This window comes from Phaenicophaeus curvirostris, chromosome 10 (assembly GCF_032191515.1).
Source record: "Phaenicophaeus curvirostris isolate KB17595 chromosome 10, BPBGC_Pcur_1.0, whole genome shotgun sequence".
In the NCBI taxonomy this organism is placed as follows: Eukaryota; Metazoa; Chordata; class Aves; order Cuculiformes; family Cuculidae; genus Phaenicophaeus; species Phaenicophaeus curvirostris.
In genome coordinates, this window is record NC_091401.1 from 3328577 (window position 1) to 3351027 (window position 22451).

At 40.6% G+C, this 22451-nt stretch overlaps 1 protein-coding gene across 1 annotated transcript; it reads left to right on the plus strand.

Moving 5' to 3' along the window:
• Positions 1–1652: 1652 nt before the first annotated feature.
• Positions 1653–22376, plus strand: FAM168B (family with sequence similarity 168 member B). The gene is made up of 7 exons (XM_069865334.1): positions 1653–1674; positions 7895–7975; positions 11442–11525; positions 13167–13309; positions 14344–14521; positions 15817–15946; positions 17258–22376. The coding sequence occupies exons 2-6, from the start codon at positions 7906–7908 to the stop codon at positions 15927–15929; spliced, it is 588 nt and encodes a 195-aa protein (XP_069721435.1). The 5' UTR covers positions 1653–1674; positions 7895–7905; the 3' UTR covers positions 15930–15946; positions 17258–22376.
• Positions 22377–22451: the final 75 nt, after the last annotated feature.

Below are 22451 nucleotides of genomic sequence, written 5' to 3' on the forward strand. Positions count from 1 at the left end.
TCACCCAGACAAGTATCCTTCCTCTTACCCAAACAAACCACACTTAGAGGAAAAGGATTGTACAGTAGTGACAGAGACAGTATTTTTGGGTCACAAATACTTTCATTCCCGCCTAGATATTAATGGTAGCATTTTGTTTCTAATGCATCTAGAGTCAATGCACCAACTCCCTGTTGACTCTAGTGTTCTTCAGTGACTGACCAGCATGATTGATAAATGTCACTTCATGTTTCTAGAAAGCCTGTTAGGATAAGATGGAGATATCTGAGGATAATTGGAAAAGACCAATCTGTCAGAAATGTCAGCAAGCTCTGAATCAATTTGCAGTTCTGCTATCAAGAACGTTATTGTTTTTGCATTTTCATAGAATCATGGAATGCTTTGGGTTGGAAGGTAACTCAGCACCCATCCAGTTACACCCTCCCACCCCCTCTACCACAGGCATGGACACCTCCGACTGGATCGGGTTGCTCCAAGCCCCATCCAACCTGACCTTGAATGTTTCCAGGGATGGGGCAGCCACCACTGCTCTGGGCAACCTGTGCCAGTGCCTTCCCACCCTCACAGGGAAACATTTCTTCCCAAGATCTCGTCTCAATCTCCCGTCTTTTAGCTGAAAACTGTCCCCCCTCGTCCTATCCCTGCACTCCCTGATACAGAGCCTCTCCTCAGCTTTCTTGTAGGCCACCTTTCAGTACTGTGTGGCTGGTATGAGGTCTCCCCGGAGCCTTCTATTCTCCAGGCTGAACAACCCCAACTCTCTCAGCCTGTCCTTGTATGGGAGGTGCTCCAGCCCTCAGATTGTCTTCCTGGCCTCCTCTGGACTGACTCCAACAGACCCATGTCTTTCCCATGTTGAAGGCTCCAGAACCGAAGGCAAGGCTTCAGGTGGGATCTCATGAGAGCAGAGTAGAGGGAGACAATCCACTCCTGCTGGCCACGCTTCTGATGCAGCCCAGGACACAGTTTGCTTTCTGGGCTGCAAGCTGCATTGCTGACCCACGTTGAGCTCATCTAACAGCACCCCAGTTTGCTACAGAAAAAATATCAGAAGATCTTCCATTTTATAGTTTTTAAAAAATAATTTCCATCTTTGTGTAGTTGTTTTCCAACCAGCTGTGTATGTTTGTATTGTGCTGGCTGAACAGGGTTGTGAGATTAATAATTAATAAACTGGAGAGCAACTGGCTTATAGATTTGGGGCCAGCGTGTAAGAGTTGAGATTGCGGCTTTATCTTTTCTCCAGCGTCAGATTTTTGGTGGGGCTGGTGTATTGCAGCGCTACAGACTGGGAGAAGCCTGGCTGGAGACCTGCCTGGAGGAGAGGGACCTGGGGGTGTTGGTGGACAGTGACTGACCATGAGCCAGCAGCGGCCCAGTGGCCAAGAAGGCCAATGGCCTCTTGGCTTGGGTCACAAAGGCGTGGCCAGCAGGGCCAGGGAGGCTCTCCTCCCCGTGCCCTCGGCCCTGGCGAGCCGGGCCCTGAGGCGCCGCTGTCCCCGCCCCCCGGCCCCGCCCCGCCCCTCGGGGCTCTCGCGATGTCTCGCGGCGGCTTCCGGTCACGCGCGCGGCGGAAGTGACGCCCCGCGGTGCGCAGCGAGGGGAGCGCCGGGCGCGGAGCAGCCGCGGCCCCGACCCCGCCCCGCGCAGCAGCCGCCGCCAGCGCCGCCGCCGGTGAGTGCGGGCCCCGGGGCGGCCCCCGGGACGGGGCGGGCGGCGGGGTGGGGCTGCTCCGCCCGGAGGAGAGAAGGGTGCGGGGAGAGCTTAGAGGGGCTGCGGGAAAGCTGGGGAGGGGGTTTTACGAGGGCCTGGAATGATGGGGTGAGGGGGAACGGATTCGAATTGGAAGCGGGGAGATTTAAATCGGACGTTAGGGAGAAGTTCTTCCCGAGGAGAGTGGGGAGGCCCTGGCCTAGGTTGTCCAGAGCAATAGTGGCTGCCCTGTCCCTGGAGCTGTTCAAGGCCAGGCTGGATGGGGCTTGGATCACCCTGATGCAGTGGGAGGTGTCCCTGCCCGTGGTAGAGGAGGGTTGGGACTAGATGGGCTTCGAGATCCAACCCAAACCATTCCGTGATTCACAGAAATCCAGGACAGGGGGCAGCCCTTTGAGTTTCACCTCAAGAGCATCAGTGAGACGCTGTGTGTGGCTCCATGTTGTACCTGCTCTGTCACCTTTGAACCAGGGAGCTGGGAACAGAAATAACGTCTCAGTCCTCTGTAGCTTCTAGGGAGAGTTGGGAGACAAAAAGTAAAAAGGCCTCATGCAAACATTGCTTTCAGAACTTTTCTTGAATGTCTGGAGCCAAACCATAAACACCAGCCAAAGAATGGAATCTATGCACGGAGGAACAAAAAAGTTGGGTTTTCAGTGCATGGGGGTGTGCAGCTCTCTGTGTGAACGGGATCGGGCCTAGTTTGGTCTTAAATGTTCAGTGGTTGTGTGCGTGTTACCTGAATTGACCAGACTTTCTGTCTGCTTTGAAGTGATTTTACTTTAAAACATATAATTGTTAGTGCCATGAATCTTCCATTCTTCCATAACATGTGCTTTCCAACCTGTACATTTGCAGTGGTAATTACACATTTTAAATTTCAGGTTAGAAAACAGGAAAAAATAAGGGGCTTTTCAAGATTCTGCCTCCATTTGAAAGTTTGTGACAGTTTAATCTTATTTCAAAAAGGAACAGTGAATAAACTGAAAATAGGCTTAAAAAGAAATGCATTGTAGGGTGAAAGTTTACCAAGAAGCAGACCTTCAGGATTTAACAAAAAAGATTCCTTCATGTCATGAAGTTTTATTTTTCCAATTTAATTTGTTTTATTTCCCATAGTTGATTAACTTTCGCTAAATTTGTCAGTAGACTGGCTTGTGGCACTCTTCCCATGAGGAACTGATGATTTTGCTGCATTGCTCCACTTCTTGAAAAGAAGAATATTTACAGTCCTAGAGTTATGCAGGAGATGCAAGAATTGGAGCTGATGACTTTTGTCTCCTTATGTGGTAGCAAAACCAGAAATTGCAGGCTTTGAGAAATGCTGGGCTGCTTGTTTGAGCTTTCTATAGGTAGTGTTGGGTTTTTTGAAGTAAAAAGGTTTTGGTAATGTTCTGGGCAGGGAGGTGAAGAACAGAGTAGTGCTGCTAATGTTCAAGTGCGGTTGGTTCACAAGCAGGCTCTTAGTATTAAATTTTTGATATAGATTTTCTTTTTGTGAGTGACATACAGAACTAATCCTGTTCAGCGTAGATCGTATTGTCTCTGTCCTTACTAGTAGCGAGGGCAAGTAGTACGGGTGTTAACGTGTGTGTGTGTATTTCAACACAAAACCCCCATAATGACGAGCCACATGTAGAACAGGCTTACAGGTGAGAATTCTTTTCATTAGAAAGGATTAAAAAGCATGAACAGCTCTATTCCTTTGTAGTCTTAAAATAATAAAAAAATAAGATGTCACATTCTTTTATGACAAAAACGGCTTGTAACTGAAGTAGGGGAGAAAGATTTGCATGTGAATGGTGTTTCCAGCTTTGTGTTTTACTTTATGTTATCAACCTTCAGCAAAGCTGTTAACTGCCTTTTTCCAGGCTGTGGCACTGCAAGCTCAGTCTGTTCTGCCACTGTCCAGTCCTGCTTCCTTCCTTGCGTTGGAACTGGTGCTGTCTTAGCCATGTGGTGATGTCTCAGCTCTCCAAGCTGATAGGAAGAGAACACAGCAACCCTGCACCCCCAAAACTATGGCAAGCCCCAGAATTCTGACCTAACTGACATAACCTAGTGAGGGATGAATGTGCCAGTGCTGTCCCAGTTCAGACTGAACATTAGGAAAAAACTTTTCACGGAAAGGGTCACTGGGCACTGGCAGAGGCTGCCCAGGGAGGGGGTTGAGTCACCTTCCCTGGAGGGGTTTAAGGGACGGGTGGACGAGGTGCTGAGAGACATGGTTTAGTGTTTGATAGGAATGGTTGGACTCAATGATCCGATGGGTCTCTTCCAACCTGGTGATTCTATGATTCTATGAAAAGGATTTTTTTTTGCATTACAAACTACCAGGCATTTAGAACTGTATTTTACTTCTATTAAACTTTGACTGGAAATGAAATGAGTAAAATGTAGAACGTTACTAAGATGGTTATTAATTTTGTTAAGGAATGGTATGTGAATGGAAACCAGGTCATTTGTACAGTTTTATTGCAAACAGCATGCTATAAGTATTTCAGGATGGGTAGATGGTAAGTACTATAATGACTTACTGTGAGTCTGCTCCGTTTCCAAAACCAAAAGCATTACTGGACCATGGTAGCAGGCTTCAGACAAGGCACTTGGAGAATCTGCCTACCTCTTGTGATGGAATTGTCATAAAAAGGAGCACAAAGTGGCATTCAGCAGATCTTTTCCAGATATCATTTCTGCACAGCCTTGAAAATGAACAGTAAGAAAATGTCTCTCTTACAAAGGAATGTGCAGTCTGTTTTACAGGATTTGCATTGATCTGTGTTTTTTGTATATTTCTCTGTGAAATGATTTCAAAAAGCAGAATTTCCTAGAAATGTGCTCATTCTGAGTGTAGCTGGAAAAGCTATGTGCCAAACTGTATGTAATTGGAAGTACTAGAGCTTCAGCATTAGTAGTGGTTGGCCTTTGTGCTCAGCTTTCTGACACGTGGATTTAAGAGGAGGATGATTGTCCTGGTATCTGCACCAGGGTGATATCTAGGAGGCTTGATCAAAACTGGGTTTGATTGTTTGTCTTTGGCAAGAGTGAAAGGTTAAGTGTTTTCTCTTCGCAAGCATGCTTTCATGATCTTTAATTGGAGTATCCAGTACGATTACTTTCATTTCAGCTAAAAGAATTAATTAACTGTAATTTATATACAGTTGACTCGGTACAATTTATATACAGATGATGGACAGCAGGTACTTATTTACATATACATTAACATGAGAATGCTTTGGAGGGGATGCCAGCAAAAGGGTTTAAAGCTGTGGTTCTTTGGGCTTGCTTTATTCAGTTTTCCCTAGCGTTTGATGTGGAGTTTTAGCGTTACAGGGAAAGTGGACTGCAAGGTTCCATATTTCAATATAACAGATGCCCTTCCAAGTAAAATTAAGGTACGAGTGGGATGATTGCATCCACTGGGTAATACTGTGTAATTATACTCACATATGTTTGGACCTTCAGAGAAGACCTGAAAATAATTATTTTTAATTAGGAGTGATCTGAAGTTTTGTCTGCGCTACAAAAACTGCAAGCAGTTTTGTAGGCTGGTGGATCTTTACTTGCTTCTCGGGAGAAAGCTGGTGTGTGAAAGCAGGAACGGTTAAAGTACATACCTGTTCAGCCAAAGCTGAATTAATACATGTGTGTGTCTGTACATATGGGAATTTCAGAGTGTGGATGCATTTGAAGTGGCAGTTGACATTGTTTCCAGTAAGAGGCAGGTTGCAGGCTCCCCGTGCTGTATTTTTTTTTTTCACTTACTTAAGCTGAATTCCCTTCTTTTAATCTGCACTTCCTTTGAGATGAAGTCTGATGAGTTGTCTGACCTTTTCTGCGTGTTTTCTGTACCTTTTCATCTTTGTATGGCTTCTGTCGAAGTCATCCTCCAGAATGTATGTCCTTGTGTTCTTCTGCAATCGCTGACTACTTCTTGTAGTTCAGGATTTTTTTATATTTTACCTAAATATTCGCTGAATGCTCTGGCGTGTTTTCCAGTCCTGTCTGTCTTGTTAGAGGATCTTCTTTCCTCCTAATTACTGTTGAGGCTGGAAGGAGGAGCAGCGTATTCGTGGGGCTGTGGGCTGTTTGTTTGAGTGGAAGGGTATATCCACCTCCCTTAAGGCTTCTGCCCCACAATTCTGACACACTGGTACTGAAGTGAAGCTTGAACCTCTTGCGGGTTTAGTAAGTTTAAAGACAAAATGTGACAAAATCACATTGAAAGAGTAGCAGAGATGAAAATGAGGAGGAAACGCAGGGAGATATTAGGGGAACAGACTGGAGGTTTTCAGGTAAATGAGGGTCCTTACACAGAAGAAACATGGGAGAAAAGAACAGGCTTGCTATGGCAAAATGCAAAATATGCTTTTTGGTTATAACAGCAGAGCTAATGCCTCTAGAACTCCATGGGGCTTCAGTGGAAAATTATACTCTGTAGTTGAAGATGACTAGTTTGCTGTAGAACATTTCCAAGGAGATTTGTGTCAGACTGCTTTTTGATGTTGGTCAGGTGATGAAAACATGCTGCTCTGGGAAACTTTCTTTATACTAAGTAATGTAAATGGCAGGGTGTTTGGCTTTTAGTCTGATCTTAATGTCTTGATATGTAATCAAGAATGAAGCTGGAAAAAATAAAGGCAGTTCTTCTTAAGTTGGTACTATTCCTAAGTGTGTGTAGGAAGTCCAAGAGACTGGTGAATCCTGTAATTCTTTTACATCAAATTTGAGTGTTTTGTGAACCCTGATGATAAACTTCCCAACAGCACTTACCTTCTATTGTCTAGTGCTGCACAAGTTGTTCTTCTACCTCTCCTGTGTACTGAGTGCTTCTAAAACTCTTGGCATAGAGCTGGTTTTAGTGTTACTTTAAAAAGCAAACTCTTTATGCTTTATGCAGTCACTTAAGATAGGTTTATCAGTGCAGCTATACTGATAAACTCAGATTCCTGCCATAATGTATGCTGTAACTAAGGCATTGCATGTGTAATTATGTTTTTTTTTCTTGCTTTATAAACTTTATTTACAAAATTCTGTTCAACCGCTTAATTCTCTGTGCATCTAAGTAAGGCAGCATCTTGAGATGCAGGAGAGGAAGGGACTCAGCTATCAGATATTAGCAGCAAATCATGAAGTCTGGTTCTATACCGTTCTATAGTGTTCTCTCCTGGCTTGCTGTCGGAGGCTATTGGTAGTGAAAAATCAGCACTTGTAGGAAGAGAAGTGGTAAAACTCTAAATATATGCTGAAAGTCAGATAATTAAAGATACTAGTTAAAATATGGGGATTTTTTCCTAAAAATATTAGAGAAGTCATTGTGAAGAGTCTTCTTTTAAGAGGTCTGTGGTGGGCTTGCTGGTAAGCTGTGATGCAGGGTTTTATATTCCTTGAAGAACATAAATGTACTAAAAGAACTTGAGAAGCATCTTCGAGGCTATTTTTTCCTTGGTGTTTACCTACAAGATCATTTTTAAGACTGGGGGTTGTTTTATTCCTGCTAGCTGTAGGTGCCTTTTTGGTGTGCGAATCCATAATTCGGAACTGACTGGACGCAGCCATCACGGGCTCTGAAGAACTCAGCAGCAAGGAAGGAACCAACCAAATATGAGCTGTCAGGCTAATACAGAAAGTCTTTTGCCACTTACCTGGGCTGTAAATGGTTGATAAATTCAGTGCTGGTAAAGGACTGGAATCCTGGGCTGGAAGTACCAGTAGTAATAGGCCATAAGAATTTGCATCCTTTGGCCAGGTGTTTCAGCCTAGAAGGAACCAAGCTTGATGGGTGGCAGATAGACGATAAGTGGTTGATAGATAACATAGAGGGAGAAGTCCAAAACCTATAAACTCCATCAGAGCGTTATGGATTTGTGTGCCATGTGGGAACTCTTAGGGATGGAAATATTTGGAAAGTGTGCTCCACAACAGGGAATGTTTCATTCCTGAGACATTCTCTAGCTGATTGAGGGTTGTGATGCTTTCAAACTTCTGCAGTGACTCTCTCTTGCTTGTAGCTGCAGTTTTAATACTGATGAGGAGTGGAATTGCTGGTTTTCCCTCTGCTACTTTTTCTTCAAATACACTTTCCCCCATTTCCACCTCCCTTTTTATCGCTGAGATGTAATGCTTTCCCTATACTTGATTAAATACTTATTTTCTTTTCTTTTTTTTTCCCCTGACTCAGTAACTGAAATCATGAATCCTGTGTATAGCCCTGGATCTTCTGGGGTTCCCTATGCAAATGCCAAAGGAATCGGTTATCCAGGTAAGTGACTGTTTCAATGAGTTTCGGTTGCACTGATCTTTGTTTGCAATCAAGAAGAAATAGTCCCTTATGGATGGCTTATGGTAATCTGTTTTGGGAGTGGGGTGGAGGGGTGTTAAATTTAAAAAGTGACATTTCAAGAGTGATGTCAGTTGTTCTGTTATATTTCTAACTTCAGCATCTCTTCCAAAGCAGCTTTTTTTAGGAACTCTAATAATTATGCCCTGCAAGAAGAGGAGTCAGTCTATTTTTGCTGCTAGTTGGCTGGCGATGTTAACCTTTTTATCCTCTAGTTCTTGTTTGTGCTGTCTGTTTTATTACTGCCCAAAGAATAGCACCAAAGGTGGGAACAAGGAAATGGCCAAAAAAATGTTTTTAAAACACAAATTGGATGTATTTGTTGCTTTCTCTCCTACTCGTTTGGCTCTCAAGTTTCTGACCAGCTTTTTTTCCCCTATTCCTAATGTGTGTATGAGCAGGCTTTATTTCTGATGCCCCATAGTTCTGAGGTTGGGTAAGACAGTGGATGCCAACACAACTTTCCAGGACGGCCAAAGAAAAGAGCTGTGTGCCTCTCTGAGGCATTTCAAGCAGTATGTCATGGTGCAGTCTTTTTTTTTCTCTGTGTGTGTGGTAAGGGAGTTACTCCATCCTGGGAGAGGCTGGATGGTCTTTCAGCTCCAATTTTAATGTATCGTAACCAATTAAACTTTTGCAGCTTTTACAGGGCGACTGTTCTCTGATTTTTAGTTGGTGCTGGGCTGAGAGCTGGGTTCTGTGCCATTACTGTTTATTATTCATTGTAGCCATAGTGTATTTTCTCACTGGCGTTTACAGGTTTTAAGTTTGTTTTTCAGGCTAGGTAGTGTACTGGAATTCCCCCGTTCACTTTTCTGTGTTCCTTTTTCAGAATGCTGGTGCACAAAAGAATTTTCTTTACTGTTCACTTTTCATTGTTATTTTTGCTTTTCAAGTACTTTGAATTTTTTCCTTGAACTAGTCTACCTTGCTTGATTTCTACAATATTTATAAGGGGGAAAACACAATCTGTGTTGCAATATTTTTGTCTGTATTCACTGACTGAAACGGTGCAGTAATAAATGGTAGAGCAGATGCTGTGTAACCATATGTCCCACAGGATGGTTTTGTTATCTGTAACTGTCTTAGTTATATGAGCTACCGTAATTTTATTATAAGGCAATCAGCAGTGGCTTACTAATTAATATCAGTAACAGCACAGTTGTTTCATAATGGGTTGCTTTTTCAGGACTTTCTTTTGCTTAGGTAAAGATTATTATGAATTATTTAAATATAACTTTTAATTTTTATCTTTATTCATTTTCTAAACACAGATTTATATTAACCGGGGTTTCATTTGTACTTGTAACTATTTAAACATTGCATTGAAGTTCTTGTTTGTACTAATCTAAGTGGTACATTAATTTACTTAGGAAGATAAACTGTTGTGGATTCATAAGTAGCAGCTTAACTTAACAACTTCTAATCTTTTATTCTACTGTTATACTACATGTTGAATTATGTAAGTAGTGTATCTTGCTGATCTTCACTTAGCTGTAAATTAGCATAACTAGAATATTTGGAATTGAAGTAAAATTGTTATAAAAAGTGTCTTAAATGTCTTGCTACAAGTTGATCATTCAAAATTCTTCCTTACAGCAGTGAAGTCCATGGGTTTACACAACCCTAACCCTTAAGTTCAGCTTAGTAAGATCTGCAGCATTATACCGTTATGGATAACTTGCTGAGCCACCTGTGCAGGCTTGAAGATTGTGGGATAAGCATGAAACACGTTATGTAAAATGAAAAGTAGACTCACACTTGAGGGTTTTTTTAAAACGCTGTTGCAGCACTAAGTCTTCCTACTTTGCCTCTCCAAAATTAAAAGCTACAGATTCTTCATTCTTCATACATAGGTTGTGCAGCAATAGAGAGCAGTGAACATACTGATAGGTGGAATGTATCGTTTAGAGGCACCGTGTTTCTAAAGCTGTTGCATATTTAATAGCTGTTTATATTATGCTACACGTTTTTGGGGTGGTTCGATGGGTTTGCAGTAGCAAGGAGTCAATATGCAGACATTCTCACATGGATGAAGGCTCTATGTAGAAGGTAAAACTGCTGTTTGTCGACTGTTTTTCACAGACAAGTTGTTTCCTAAGCAGCTCAGAGTTCTGTTATGCTAAACCAGGAAGAAAGAGCAGAGCACTGGAAACACGTACAACTTAAGTAATGTTGCAGCTGTGTGGTCAATTTGAGGCAGGTGTAAAGCTCTACTAAAGCTATTCACTAGCAGCTTGTGAAGTTGAAATCTTAAGAGCTACTTACAGTCTGAAACATTAAGTGTTATTTTTACCTTTGATTTTTAAAGCCTAACGCTTTTCTTAGTCTTACCCATGCTGACCACCTGATAGTAGTGCCAAGTGTGTGTCACTTAATACGTTTACAGAGTGGTTTAAAAAAACAAGTTGGAATACATAGTCATGAGCTAAGGAATTTTTACTGTTAGGAGTAATTGCGAAGGATTGTGGGATTCACAGCAAAATAGAAACCACTGAAATCTGAACAGCAGTTTAAAACTAGCAACTTTAAGCCTGACAGTGAACATGCAAATGCCAACTGCCTTTTATCTGGAGAATTTGAAATCTTCAGATGATGGTAACAAAATGTGGTAGTAACTCCAAGTACTCAGTTTTAGTTTGGAATAATGTAATTTAGTCTCTGGAAAAAGTTAATAGCTCTGATTGATTCAGCAATTTCACGTATTACAATTGAAACGATCTTATTATCTTCCAAGAAACTGGTTTTGCTTTATGTTGGAGGCCAGTATGTCATAATGTTAGTTCAGCCTTAATGGTTCTTGTACGCTGGTGTAGAAGTGTTTGCCTATCACTTTGCTTGTACCTCAGGGAATAACTTCACTGTTAACTGTCACAGTACATGCCTGAAACTGGTGAACTTTTGATACCCAAGTGTAATAACAAATCTGTGTCAAATGCAACAAGTGTTTTGGACTTCCTGAGGTTGCTTTATATTCTCTACTTGCGCTGTCTGTGATATGGACAGTCAGAGTTGCACTGACTTCGAGGGACTGATTTCTGTGGAAAAGTCTCTTCAGATAAATATTTTCTGTACATCGAGTCTTACAACTAGAGGAGGAGGAGGGTTGGATAGTTGCACGAAAACTTGTTGTCCAACTAACTTGGGAGTTACTTGGCCAACTTTGAGATTCACTGAAACAAGGACGTAAGAGAGTGTGGCACTTGTGACTCCTTAGCTGTTCCCTTCATTTAGCATTCAGCTTCATGTGGCTTGGGAGAAGAGGAGCCCACTGTTTTAGTTTTGGAGGAGTGATTGAAGGCCATCTGTTAGCTCGTCTTTGAGAGTAAAGTCAAGTTAAACTGCACTGGCATTCTGCAGAATAACTTTGATGTGTTCTTCCTTCTAGCTGGCTTCCCGATGGGCTATGCAGCAGCTGCTCCTGCCTATTCCCCTAATATGTATCCTGGAGCAAATCCTACCTTCCAAACAGGTACGTGTAATGGGTTTGTCAAAGCAGTACCCAGAAGTTTGGAAGTTGTTAGAAAAAAGAAAGGAGAAGCTGTAGGGGTCTACAGTAATGCTAATGCTGTGGGAGAAGTTTTACATTGCTTTGAATATGACTCATAAGGAATCATCTGATAAATTAAAGTGTGTATAATCTTGTCTACAGTCATACTGCTTACACCTTCAGAGAAGAGGAAAGCTAAGTTTTTAGCTATTCTTTCTATGTTTCAGGCTGATACTTCAGGATTGCATTGCTTTTGCCCTCACTGCTTCCTTCTTGGTTCCGCTTACTTTGCATTCTATTCCTGATTTTTATTCTATCTGTTGTCTTCAAAATTTTTCATCCTTTTCTTAAATGCTTTGTCTATCCAAGTTCCACTTGTTGCCTTGTTTCTGCCCTGAAAATGGTCATGCATGAACTAATTGTCTAGAAAGCCTAGTTGCCAAGTAAAAATGTTTTGTCCATAACGATTATTGAGGGAGGATTTAGGTAACTACACCCGTGTGCTTTTGTCATTTAAGAGAGAGGGAATGTTTTGAGCCTAGGAAAAAGGAGATGGAAAGACAGACACGAGAGAAACCAGAGTGCTCACCTAAGTTGTTTTTATGTAGTTCTGCTTTCCATAAAAGATGATGATTGAGATGTGCTAATGCTTGAAACAAAACTGGTAGCATTTCATTTCCATTTACTTCAAGAACATAGATCTGATAGAACAGTATTCCTCCTGTTGTTATTTTACACAACTTTTTTTTACTTTTTTTAGGAAGGGACTGAGCAGGCCATTGCTACTCAGCCCTGGAAGTATTGAACAGTTCTCACCAGACTGATTTTGAGGCTCTTGTAATAGAAATGCAAAATTCTTTCTGATGCTAGGTATAAAAATAATCCTTAAGTGATAATTAAGGGTATATCTGTGTATTTGATGCACAAAAAGGAGATTAAAAGATACTGAAGTGCCTTTGAAGTCTGAATTTGCAGTTGCAAGGAGCTCTGCAGTGCTTATGTTTTAACGGTATGGCCTTTCATACTTATTTTAGCCAGGTCAGAAAATGCCAGAAAACATATAGGAATAAATGCAAGTTGAAATGGAGGTTGCAGATTGGGTCCTTCTGTTCTGTGAAAATCCATCTTGAGCTCTTTGCATGATTCTGACTTTTGAAATTGTTATTCTTATGCTGTGTCATCATCTATAGAAAGCAACTGCAGGTTAGCAAACCATTACTATGTTTTGCCAGTACAGTCTGGGATGCATTGAGAACTGGGCTGGTGCTAACATGTACCAAATCCTCCTATGCAGGAACGCTGCCTGATACGCCAAATTCGAGTACTTGATGTTTTTACTATGAAAATCCGAGTCCACTTTTTATTTGTATCCATTGATAACCAAGTTGTGCAAAAATACTGTTAACTTTTTGTGCTTAGTTGACACGGTCAGGTATTTTCAGGCTGTTATCGCTATTATGTAAATGATAAAACTTGTGCTTGGATTTTGAGAATAGCCTACTGAGTACTCGAATGAAGATTAAGGAATTTGGAAATGAAGAAAATTGTTACCTCTGACTTTCAGATAGCAGTTTACTGCCACTTGGTTTTCGTATTTTTAATGCAGATTTGCCTTTGTTTCAGGTTACACACCAGGCACCCCGTATAAAGTATCTTGTTCACCCACTAGTGGTGCAGTGCCACCATACTCTTCGTCGCCGAATCCCTACCAGACTGCTGTGTACCCAGTTCGAAGTGCCTATCCACAGCAGAATCCGTATGCACAGGTAAATGAACAAACCCCCAAAACTGTCTGTTTGCATACCGTTTTATTTACCTTGTAAGATTTGCATCAACTCTGAACTTTACATCACATTTATTTCTTTATGGATGGAGAGAATTTTTAGCTGCCTGCAGTAAGAATTCTTAATAGGGTGATTTACAGAGTTTGTGTGTGCACTTTTGCATTCTCAGTAATTTTAAAAATGCATGCTGGATGCTATAGCTACTGCGTCCTGGTTTCTTTTTGTCAAAAACTGTCATAAATTTGCATTAATTTTTTTTTTTTGTCTCTGTTGTGATTCCACCTCCGCCAGGGAGGAGGTTGAGTCACCTTCCCTGGAGGTGTTTAAGGGACGGGTGGACGAGGTGCTGAGGGACATGGGTTAGTGATTGATGGGAATGGTTGGAATTGATGATCCGGTGGGTCTTTTCCAACCTGGTTATTCTATGATTCAGGGAGTTACCAAGTCTCATACTTTGCAAACTGTTGAAAACTATTAGAAAGGATAGAATTAAGACTTCAGTGAACGTGGTATTTTAGGCAGAAGTTGGTCCTTTGTTTGCATATAGGAAACTTGCCTGGCGCGTACACAGTAGTAGAAGGGAACTAATAAGCTCATAACAAGGTTTATGCAATATGCTTAGAGTATTTGGATTTGTCAAAAACCTTTGGTTCTTTAACTAAAAGCAGCTGAATAAAAGGTTCTGAAAGAAAGAGAGCATTTCTCTCATGGATTAATATATGAAAAGGTACGAAGCGAAGGGAATGAATGACAGAAGAGCCCTTATTGTTGACGGTGTAGTCAGTGCTGGAGTTCTACAAAAGTCTCTGCTTTTGCATGTTATCCTAAATGCCTTATAAAGGGGCTAAATGTTCAAAAGTTTGCCAGCAAAACACAATTGGAATAGTTGGAATGAATGTGTTGGCTTCTGCTCTGTAAATACATTTAATTTTCAGGATAACGCTTCTGTTTTATGGTACTTTCATGGAAGAAGGCCCCGCCAGAGTTACTTCATTTACTTTTTTTCCCTCTAACAGCAAGGCACTTACTACACACAGCCTTTATATGCAGCACCACCCCACGTAATTCACCACACCACAGTTGTGCAGCCCAACGGCATGCCGGCCACCATGTATCCTGCTCCAATTCCACCACCAAGAGGGAACGGTGTGACTATGGGGATGGTGGCTGGGACTACTATGGCAATGTCAGCAGGTATGTGAAACTATAACTTTTAGGCTTTCTTGGCAAAGCTCCACTTTCAGGTCAAGACAGCTGCATTACAAAAATGTGATGTGAGAGTTGTACTTGGCAGAATAATAAAACTCTTTAGGTTAGAAGGGACTTCTGCAAATCATCTAGACCAGCGTCTTCGCAGCGAGTCCAGCCACATCAGGTTGTGTTCAGTGGTATTTTGATCATCTCTGAGGATATAGATACTGCATCCTCTTTTCAGATATCAGTGCTATGGTAAAACAGTTCTTTATGGCGATATGGAATTTTGTATACTCTTGCATCATTTGTTAATTATCAGTGTCAAGAGTCTGACTTCTTGTCTCAATATATTTCTCTATGCCTAGCTGAAAGCAGTAACCTCTTAATGCTGAGGGAGACGCAGTGTTCTCAGCCCACCCCTCATATAGCTGACCTGTTTTGTGTTGGAATGTGGCATTTTCTATTTGCATTACCTAGAAATTTTCTGTGTCACAGGCAGTAGTTGGGGATGTCTCCTTCCTAATGCCACACCCTTAGCAGTGATAGCGTTTTGGGGAAAAAGCTGTTTAACTGATACCTAAACTCTTGTGCGAGTGTTCACTGAGGAGGTGTCATGTTACATTACTCAGTGCGTGTTCACTCACAAAGAAATGTTCATTTTCACTCAAAGGATGCTCAGTTCAGTAATCTAAAATATGCAAGCCATGAGCCTGGTTTCAGATTCTGGTTTTGTCTTGTCAAATTTATCACTTAATTTGAGGAATCTCAAAACTACGGTTGCTATGTGCTATGAACTGAGCTAACGTTAGAGTTTCGTATATGGCAAGCTTAGTGTTTTACTGTTTCTACAGCATGCAGTAGGGTAAGTATGTTGAGATCCTGCTATCTCAGCCTGTTTGTTTCTGAAGCCCCTTACTTCGTAAAAACCTATCTGTCATAATGCAAACAAGAACTATTTAATTCTGTCGGTCAAGTCATCTCTACCATCAAATTTTATTATGGCGTGGGAAAAAGTTTTGCAGTGAATAATACTTATGTTGCAGGGTTTCTGCTAGAGCTATTTTTGAGTAATGAGTTGTGTGCATTGGACTAAACAGTGAAGTGATCATCTTGCATACATGTTTGAAGGAAGATTGGGACTGGAGTGCAAAATAAAACTGGTAATTTTAAATCAGAAGATGAGCGAGCTGTAATTGTTTTGAAAATTAACTCTTTTTTTTTTTTTTTCCCCTCCCCCCTGTTTAATTCTGTACTGGAATTTTTCCTTACTTAAAAGAATGTTCTTTTCATCCTAGGTACTTTGTTGACAACTCATTCCCCAACTCCAGTAGCTCCTCATCCAGTTACAATGCCCACATATCGGGCTCCAGGAACACCAACCTATAGTTATGTGCCCCCACAGTGGTGATCATCCTGGCAGTCAGTGTAAGTTACCGGTTTAGATTGAAAGCATTTTAAATCTCTTACAAATGACAGCATTGTGGTTCTTTTGGGGAGATTTTTCAGAAGGTAAGCAGTCTGGGGTACCTCCGAAGTATAACTGAGTAAGAATACACAAAAATTATTGCTTCCATGATAGCTGTTCCATGAAATGGAGAAGAGCCTTGTGAGACTTCTTCAGTGCTATGCATCTTCAGAAACTGAGAAACGTTTTTGTAAATCCTGATTGTTGAATATGAAAGAAAGAGCCTTCAGTTTGCCTCACTAAAATACATCTGGAACTAAATGTGTTTGATGTTTTGGATTCATTGATAATTGTTGAATTTGGCCGTACTGTGATTCGTGGGTGAAGCAATGTGTGTAACTTTGTAGGGTTTTTTTGATTGGCTAAATACGTAGGCAAGCTGAGTGTTTTGCCTTGCTCTGGGGGTGAATCTTTCTCACAAGCTGCTGAAACAAATACACAGCCTTGAGTTAATTTTATATATTCTCTGTTTCAGTTAAGTCTCAGTTCATACTTCTTGCAGTCAGCACAGAAAGATCGTTTCTGATGTGGAATGAAATTACATCATGGATTTTGAAAAAAGGAGTATACGTTTGAAATTTGCTGTAAGACAGGGCGTGTTATGCGTGTCACGCTGACACAAAGCCTAATGGATTTGGGATCCTTACTTCTGCTTCTGTTGTATTTTAGCATATGCATTCAGAACAGCTTCATTTGAAATATAAGGGCTTGTCAGACCAACTGACCTGGAAGTTTCCACTCTTAGTCCATTTAGTTTATGACAAAGTTAACAGTTCTAACTTTTCTGGGTTTCTGTTACAGCAGTTAAGAGTCCAGAGTTCTGTGATTACAGGTGACTGTGTTCCCTTTAACACAACAACTATTTCTCATTTTGCTGTGACGCTATATGTCAGCCCGCAGATCTGAAATGTTTCACATAGAATATTTCATCCAGGAGAGTCGTAGTACATGAGAATAAAGAGTGAGAGTTTTGCTGTGACTAAAATAATGACTGCCTATAACTGAATTAAGCTTAAAATACATTTTCAACATTTTTAAGACAATACTACTAGTGATGACAGAAAGCTGGAATGGACAGGACAGGAGAAAATCTATGTAGTGAAGCCTAGGTTAAGAATTGGTTGACTGGGGAAGTGCTAGAGTAGCATTATATGATATTCAGCATCTGTTGTGTGTGCGTATTGATGTGATACATGAAAAGTTGGAATGTTCTGCTGCGCTCAAATATCATAATTGAGAATATTTCCTACTTTTTCATCCTATTAATGTAGGTTTGAAGATGGGAGATATGCAATCAAGAAATTGAGGTTTAAAAGTTGGTGCTGAAGCCCTCATGCCTCCAACCAGGACTTTTCTTCTGAATGCTTTCAACACTTGGCTAAACACTACTAATTCCTGTTCACTGAAGATTTTCCAGTGCTGCATATCTTACATCTTGGAACTCCAGCAGTTAGTCTTAAAGCAAATCCTGTTTTGTGGACTGTCTTGCAATTTTTTAGCTAATTATAATGATAAAAAGGGAGTATAAATTTATTCTGATCCATATCTAGTTGAATGCATGTTAAAACACAAAAACAAAGCTTGCTCAATCTACCTGCAGTGACTGATGCAAAAACCATCATATGCAAATCCAAAGGAACCGAAAAGTATTTTACAACTTGTATCACTAATGCACTGTTGTAATGTATGCAGGGTCTTAAAAGGTAGACTCATGAAAGTGAGTTTCTTTATAGAATACCATAATATACATTAGATAAGTGCTTCAGCCTTTTTCAGGTTGATGGAGTTGCTGGTTTAAAAGGGGCATATTTTTATTTAAGTGATGTATTCTTTACAAATTCAACTACTAAATTGGAGTGACTGGAAAATGAGTCAGGCAAGCTGTAGAAATCCCGCACACAATTAGTTTACTTCATACCTTTTCATTTTCATTATATGGATTCAGTGTTATACAGATGTTCTTAAGGATCAGAATGAAATGACAAAGGTAATGCTGTGTGTGCCAGTAAGTGAAGCAAACTGCCTTGAGGCAAAACTGGCTCTCCTAAGAGCCGGTAGTTGGAGTAGGAGTTGACATCACCTGCATAGTGAATTGTGTGTCCTGGGGAGATTTATATCCAGTACTATCTTTCATCCAATGCAAGATGTGTCAAAGTGAGACTGCCACACAGACTGATAGAAAAACACTTCCTTTTAGTTCTCAGTTCAGGAAACCCATGCTGTTTTTCCTAAGGAATGTTGTAGTCGTTGAAGATGTATGTGGAGCTGATCCAGCTTCCTTTCCTGAAACTTAGAAGTGTTAGGGCTTTCTACAACAAGCAGGAGGACTTCAGCTGCATGTTATTTTGAGGAAAGCTTGAGTGCCTGATGAGTTTGTTAAAGGGGAACAAATATTTTAAGACAATTTCCTTCTTAGCTACTTGCAGTATGGCCTACAAACATGCTGCACTCAGCTGCCAGAATATAGAGGTTTCAAAGAGCTGTTCTTTCTTTCTTTTCATAAAAAGTATTTGTAACCGAAGTAGGAATCATTTGTTGGTTACAGGATTTTGATGTGTATACTTCGGATTTTCTTTTTTTACTTCCTAACTTGCACTCGGAAGCACGTAAAATAAGGCTGACTACAGATCAGCATTTCATTGCAACACGTCACTTCTGGTATTCTTTCTTGCAACTTCAAGTTTTAAGCAGTACCTCAGAGCAAATGCTGTGGCAAGAAAGGGCTAGCCTTAGAACCCATTTGTATACCAAAATTGTTACGGGGGAGATTTAAAATTTTTAAATTTGAATATTGCACGTAAAATCAAGGTTTTCCTTAAACTTGCTCAACTTGCGATTCCAGAAAGATGCAAATTTTTTTTATACATTTTGCCTGCAATAAATCATGCAGTAAATGGTTATAAAATGTTGTTCCCTTTTAAGTGTTTACACAGGGGTATATCAGGCTGTATTGTTCTTGTAGGTGAATTTCCATTCAGAAGGAATTTCTTTTTTTCAAGTTGTGTATCTAGTTGTGCTTTGTTTTGGGGTGTTCTGCTCCTGTGCAGTTTAGGCAGCTACTTTGGGGTAGCATCAGTGCCGACATAGTGCTGCCGCTCCAGTACTCTGCCCTGGTTGGAGGCTTACGTACCTTCATAACCCGTTGGTGATCGGAGCCTTCAGTAACTTTATTTTTTACAGTAAGCACTCTCTGTATTTTGTACTTCCTTTTTTTTCTGTTTGTTTGTTTAATAAAATTTAGGTTTATTTTGCATGAATCACTGTCAGTGGATGGCCCCCTTATTTCTAATGCCTTGAGCATAATTATGTTGTTGGAAGAAGTACTTTAAAACTTACTCATGAGCACTTAACTGCAGCTAAGGGATTTCAATATCTTTTTATATGGAGCAGAAAATTACCCCAGACAAACTCTTTAAATTTGTACTGCTTCGTTCAAGTCTGTTTAACAATTCCGTTTGTGTAGTAGATTTGCAGCTTTGATTAGTGAGGTGTGCCAGAGAGTAGAGTGAACATTAATAGAGGCCGTTTGTCCAATTTAGCTCATACAGAATGACATCTTGTTGTCTTAGCATCATATTAACGTGGAGCTGAGGTATCAGACAGTGCTGTACTGGGGAGAAGCTGTAAAGAACAAGCCGAAAGCTTTGCTGTCTCCTGGCTCATCACCCAATAAATTAAAGCTTTGAAGATCATAGGAGAGAACTTTCATGAATGCCGCAATAGGTCAATAGTTAAGGAATGAATATAACTTTCTATATATTTGTTCTAACTTCAAATTCCTAAATATTGCCTTGGAATTGGTCTGTGTATAATATTCCATGACATTTAGGCAGTCTCACTTACTTGAGCACTTTTTTTTCTAAGTTGCATTATGGGATTCATCCACGAGGGGGAAACTGTACCTTTTAAAAAAGGTACTGCACCTTCCAGCTGGGATCGATTATAATCTGCTGGGAGGGCGGAGAGGGTCTCCAGTAGTTGATATGGAAAGTAACCAAAAGCACAGTGCAGGGGGACGGGGGGGGAATACGTGTATATATAACTATCTTAATGGTATTTTGTTGCAAATAGTTAAAGCATGGATATAAAACTGCGGCGGGGGAAACTGTACATCATTAAATAGGCGTTTACACAGTGAGGGTCTTATGAAACATTCTCTCCTGCTTTTTGTATAACATTCCCTATTTAGAATTCCTTTATAAATAAATACGCAGTATGTGTTTGCACTAGAGCTCCTCAGCAAATGAAAAGAGCTAGTGCAGTAGAGACATTTCAGATCAAGCTTCTCTAAAAAAAAAAAAAAAGACAAAAAAACAAACAAAAAAAACTTTTATGGCAGCTTTATATGATTAAAAAAAAGTACTACTTTAAACCTGGAACTGAAAATAACTGTTGCAGCAATAACAAAGAGAAGTCCAAGAAAGTTGTGGGGTTTTTTTTTTTTCTTAAATTCAAATTTCAGGTGTTGAGTTTAGATAAAGTATTTTTTAGAAACTGAGATATTCCCTATGTCAGTAACAACCAATGGAAATGTCTGTTAAATGTAGCAGCAGCAAAAGAGAAATGGTTAATAATTGGCACCTATAATGTGTAGCCCTAGTCAATGGTGTGTTGGTTATTAACGAAACACTAGGAAGGAAAGCGGAGAACCTGCTATTAGATCCTGCTTATGCTTGTTGTAACCAGCTGTTTCAAGTTTCTGGGAGACACGCAGGAATGCTGTTCAAGAAAGCTTCTTTTTGAGTGTTCTGTGCAAGTTAAATGCTTAGATGCAGTGGTAGATGAAAAAAAGTCCATATTTTAGTTGAAGTCCTTTCTTGTATTGCTTCATCCACTAAAAAAAAAAACCCCAAACAAAGCACCACCTCCAAGTACCAACATGTCTTAGTGTTGTTTGAGAATAGTTCATGGTACAGAGTTTGTATACCAGGGTACTCAAGATTGACGCCCTTTACGGAGCGTTCTGGCCTCGCTGCTGCTTGGGTAGTAAGGCCACTTAAGGCATCTGAACAAGGGATGGTCAGAATTGATTTGGAATTACTCCCCAGTGCTGGAGCGCGGTATTATACACCATTTGTTTGGGTTCTGAACGTATTTTTGCTTGAGTAGGTAAGCACAGTGATCCAATACTGCCACTTAACTCTAGGCTTAAACTCATGCCAGCAAGTAGTAAATACTGTGTATGTGAAACCTCCCATCCGAGGAACGTGAATGGTAGGGGTGCTTCAGCTGGAACTCGTGGGAAAGAGGATGAATGCTGTGGTTGTTGAATGGCAATCTGCAATTGCCCAGGGTGTAGTTTGTGCAACAGTGGGTAGGAAATGGGCCTGGTCCATGTCCAGCCTTCTCCAGGAGGTATCACTGGGCAGCCGTGGCATGTGCAGAGGGTCCCAAGCAATCCATTAATGCCCATGTTCAAGCACCATAAAGATTTAAGCTCATTCAGACTGTTCACATTAATAAGAATCAGCTTTCCAATCCTGTATTTTATCAGTTCCAAGCTTCCTGCAGAGACCCTCAGATTTGACGAGGTAAAATGCCAACTAGAGCAAAGTTAGGATAGTTTTGTGCATCAGACCTCGCCAAGAACCCCGTTTGTTCTGACATCTCCTCTGAAGTAGTGAGGACTCTTTGAGCAGGCTGTTTGCCCCTCTGTTTGGGGGTGTGGAGAGGCAGGGGGGTGGTTTCGGGGAGGGACAAGGAAACGTTTCCTTGTGTGAGCTGAACATAACACTGAAACATCTGAATTCCACAGGTAGTAAGGGTCCATTTGTGATTTGAAAAAATCCTAACCCATTTATGGGCTCTGAAGTTTCAACATCAAGAAAGTGAACGTGATTTTTCTAATCTGTTGTGACTTTTGGGCACTTAGCAGGCAAACTGGGAAAGCTTTTTTTAGCTGGCTGCTGTACAGACTTGTTTTAAATAGAATGGATTTGTTAGTGGTTTTTTTTTTATTGTAATGCTATTATTGGCTGCCCTCATGTCTAAGATTTGAAAAAGTGAGTGCATGCAATGGAAGTACAAGAGGCCCCAGTAATAGTTCTTCATGTTTGTTATGAAATAGACACAGGTTTCCTTTTTATGACTTTTTTTAAAACTGTCTTACGAACAGTTGTATTGGTACTTTTTTTAAGTTTAGGTCAATGTTGTCTTCCAGAATAAGTTTTAAGGCATCACTCACTCCTGCATTGAACTATCGCATCTACACAAAGAGTGGAGACTCCATTCTGAGCCAGTTCAATTGTGAAAATTCATACTTTTTTATTTTTTATGCAATTCAATGAGTAGATGAGCTCAGATTTAAATTCTTAAAAGCACGTTTATTGTAACAAGAATTGTTATGTATTAATACTTCAGTTTTCAATAAAGATTGACTTGTGTTGCTTATTGTGGGGTTTTTTTCTGCTGTCTTTGGTGATGTACTTTTAGAAAAGGGTCATGCTGGATAACAGTACGGTATGT

Excerpts from the sequence above, each read along its gene's own strand:
- FAM168B (XM_069865334.1), top strand. The coding sequence starts at position 7,906 with ATGAATCCTGTGTATAGCCCTGGATCTTCTGGGGTTCCCTATGCAAAT. Across the intron at positions 7,976-11,441 it reads CAAAGGAATCGGTTATCCAG|CTGGCTTCCCGATGGGCTAT; the intron begins GTAAGTGACTGT and ends TCTTCCTTCTAG. Across the intron at positions 14,522-15,816 it reads TACTATGGCAATGTCAGCAG|GTACTTTGTTGACAACTCAT; the intron begins GTATGTGAAACT and ends TTTTCATCCTAG.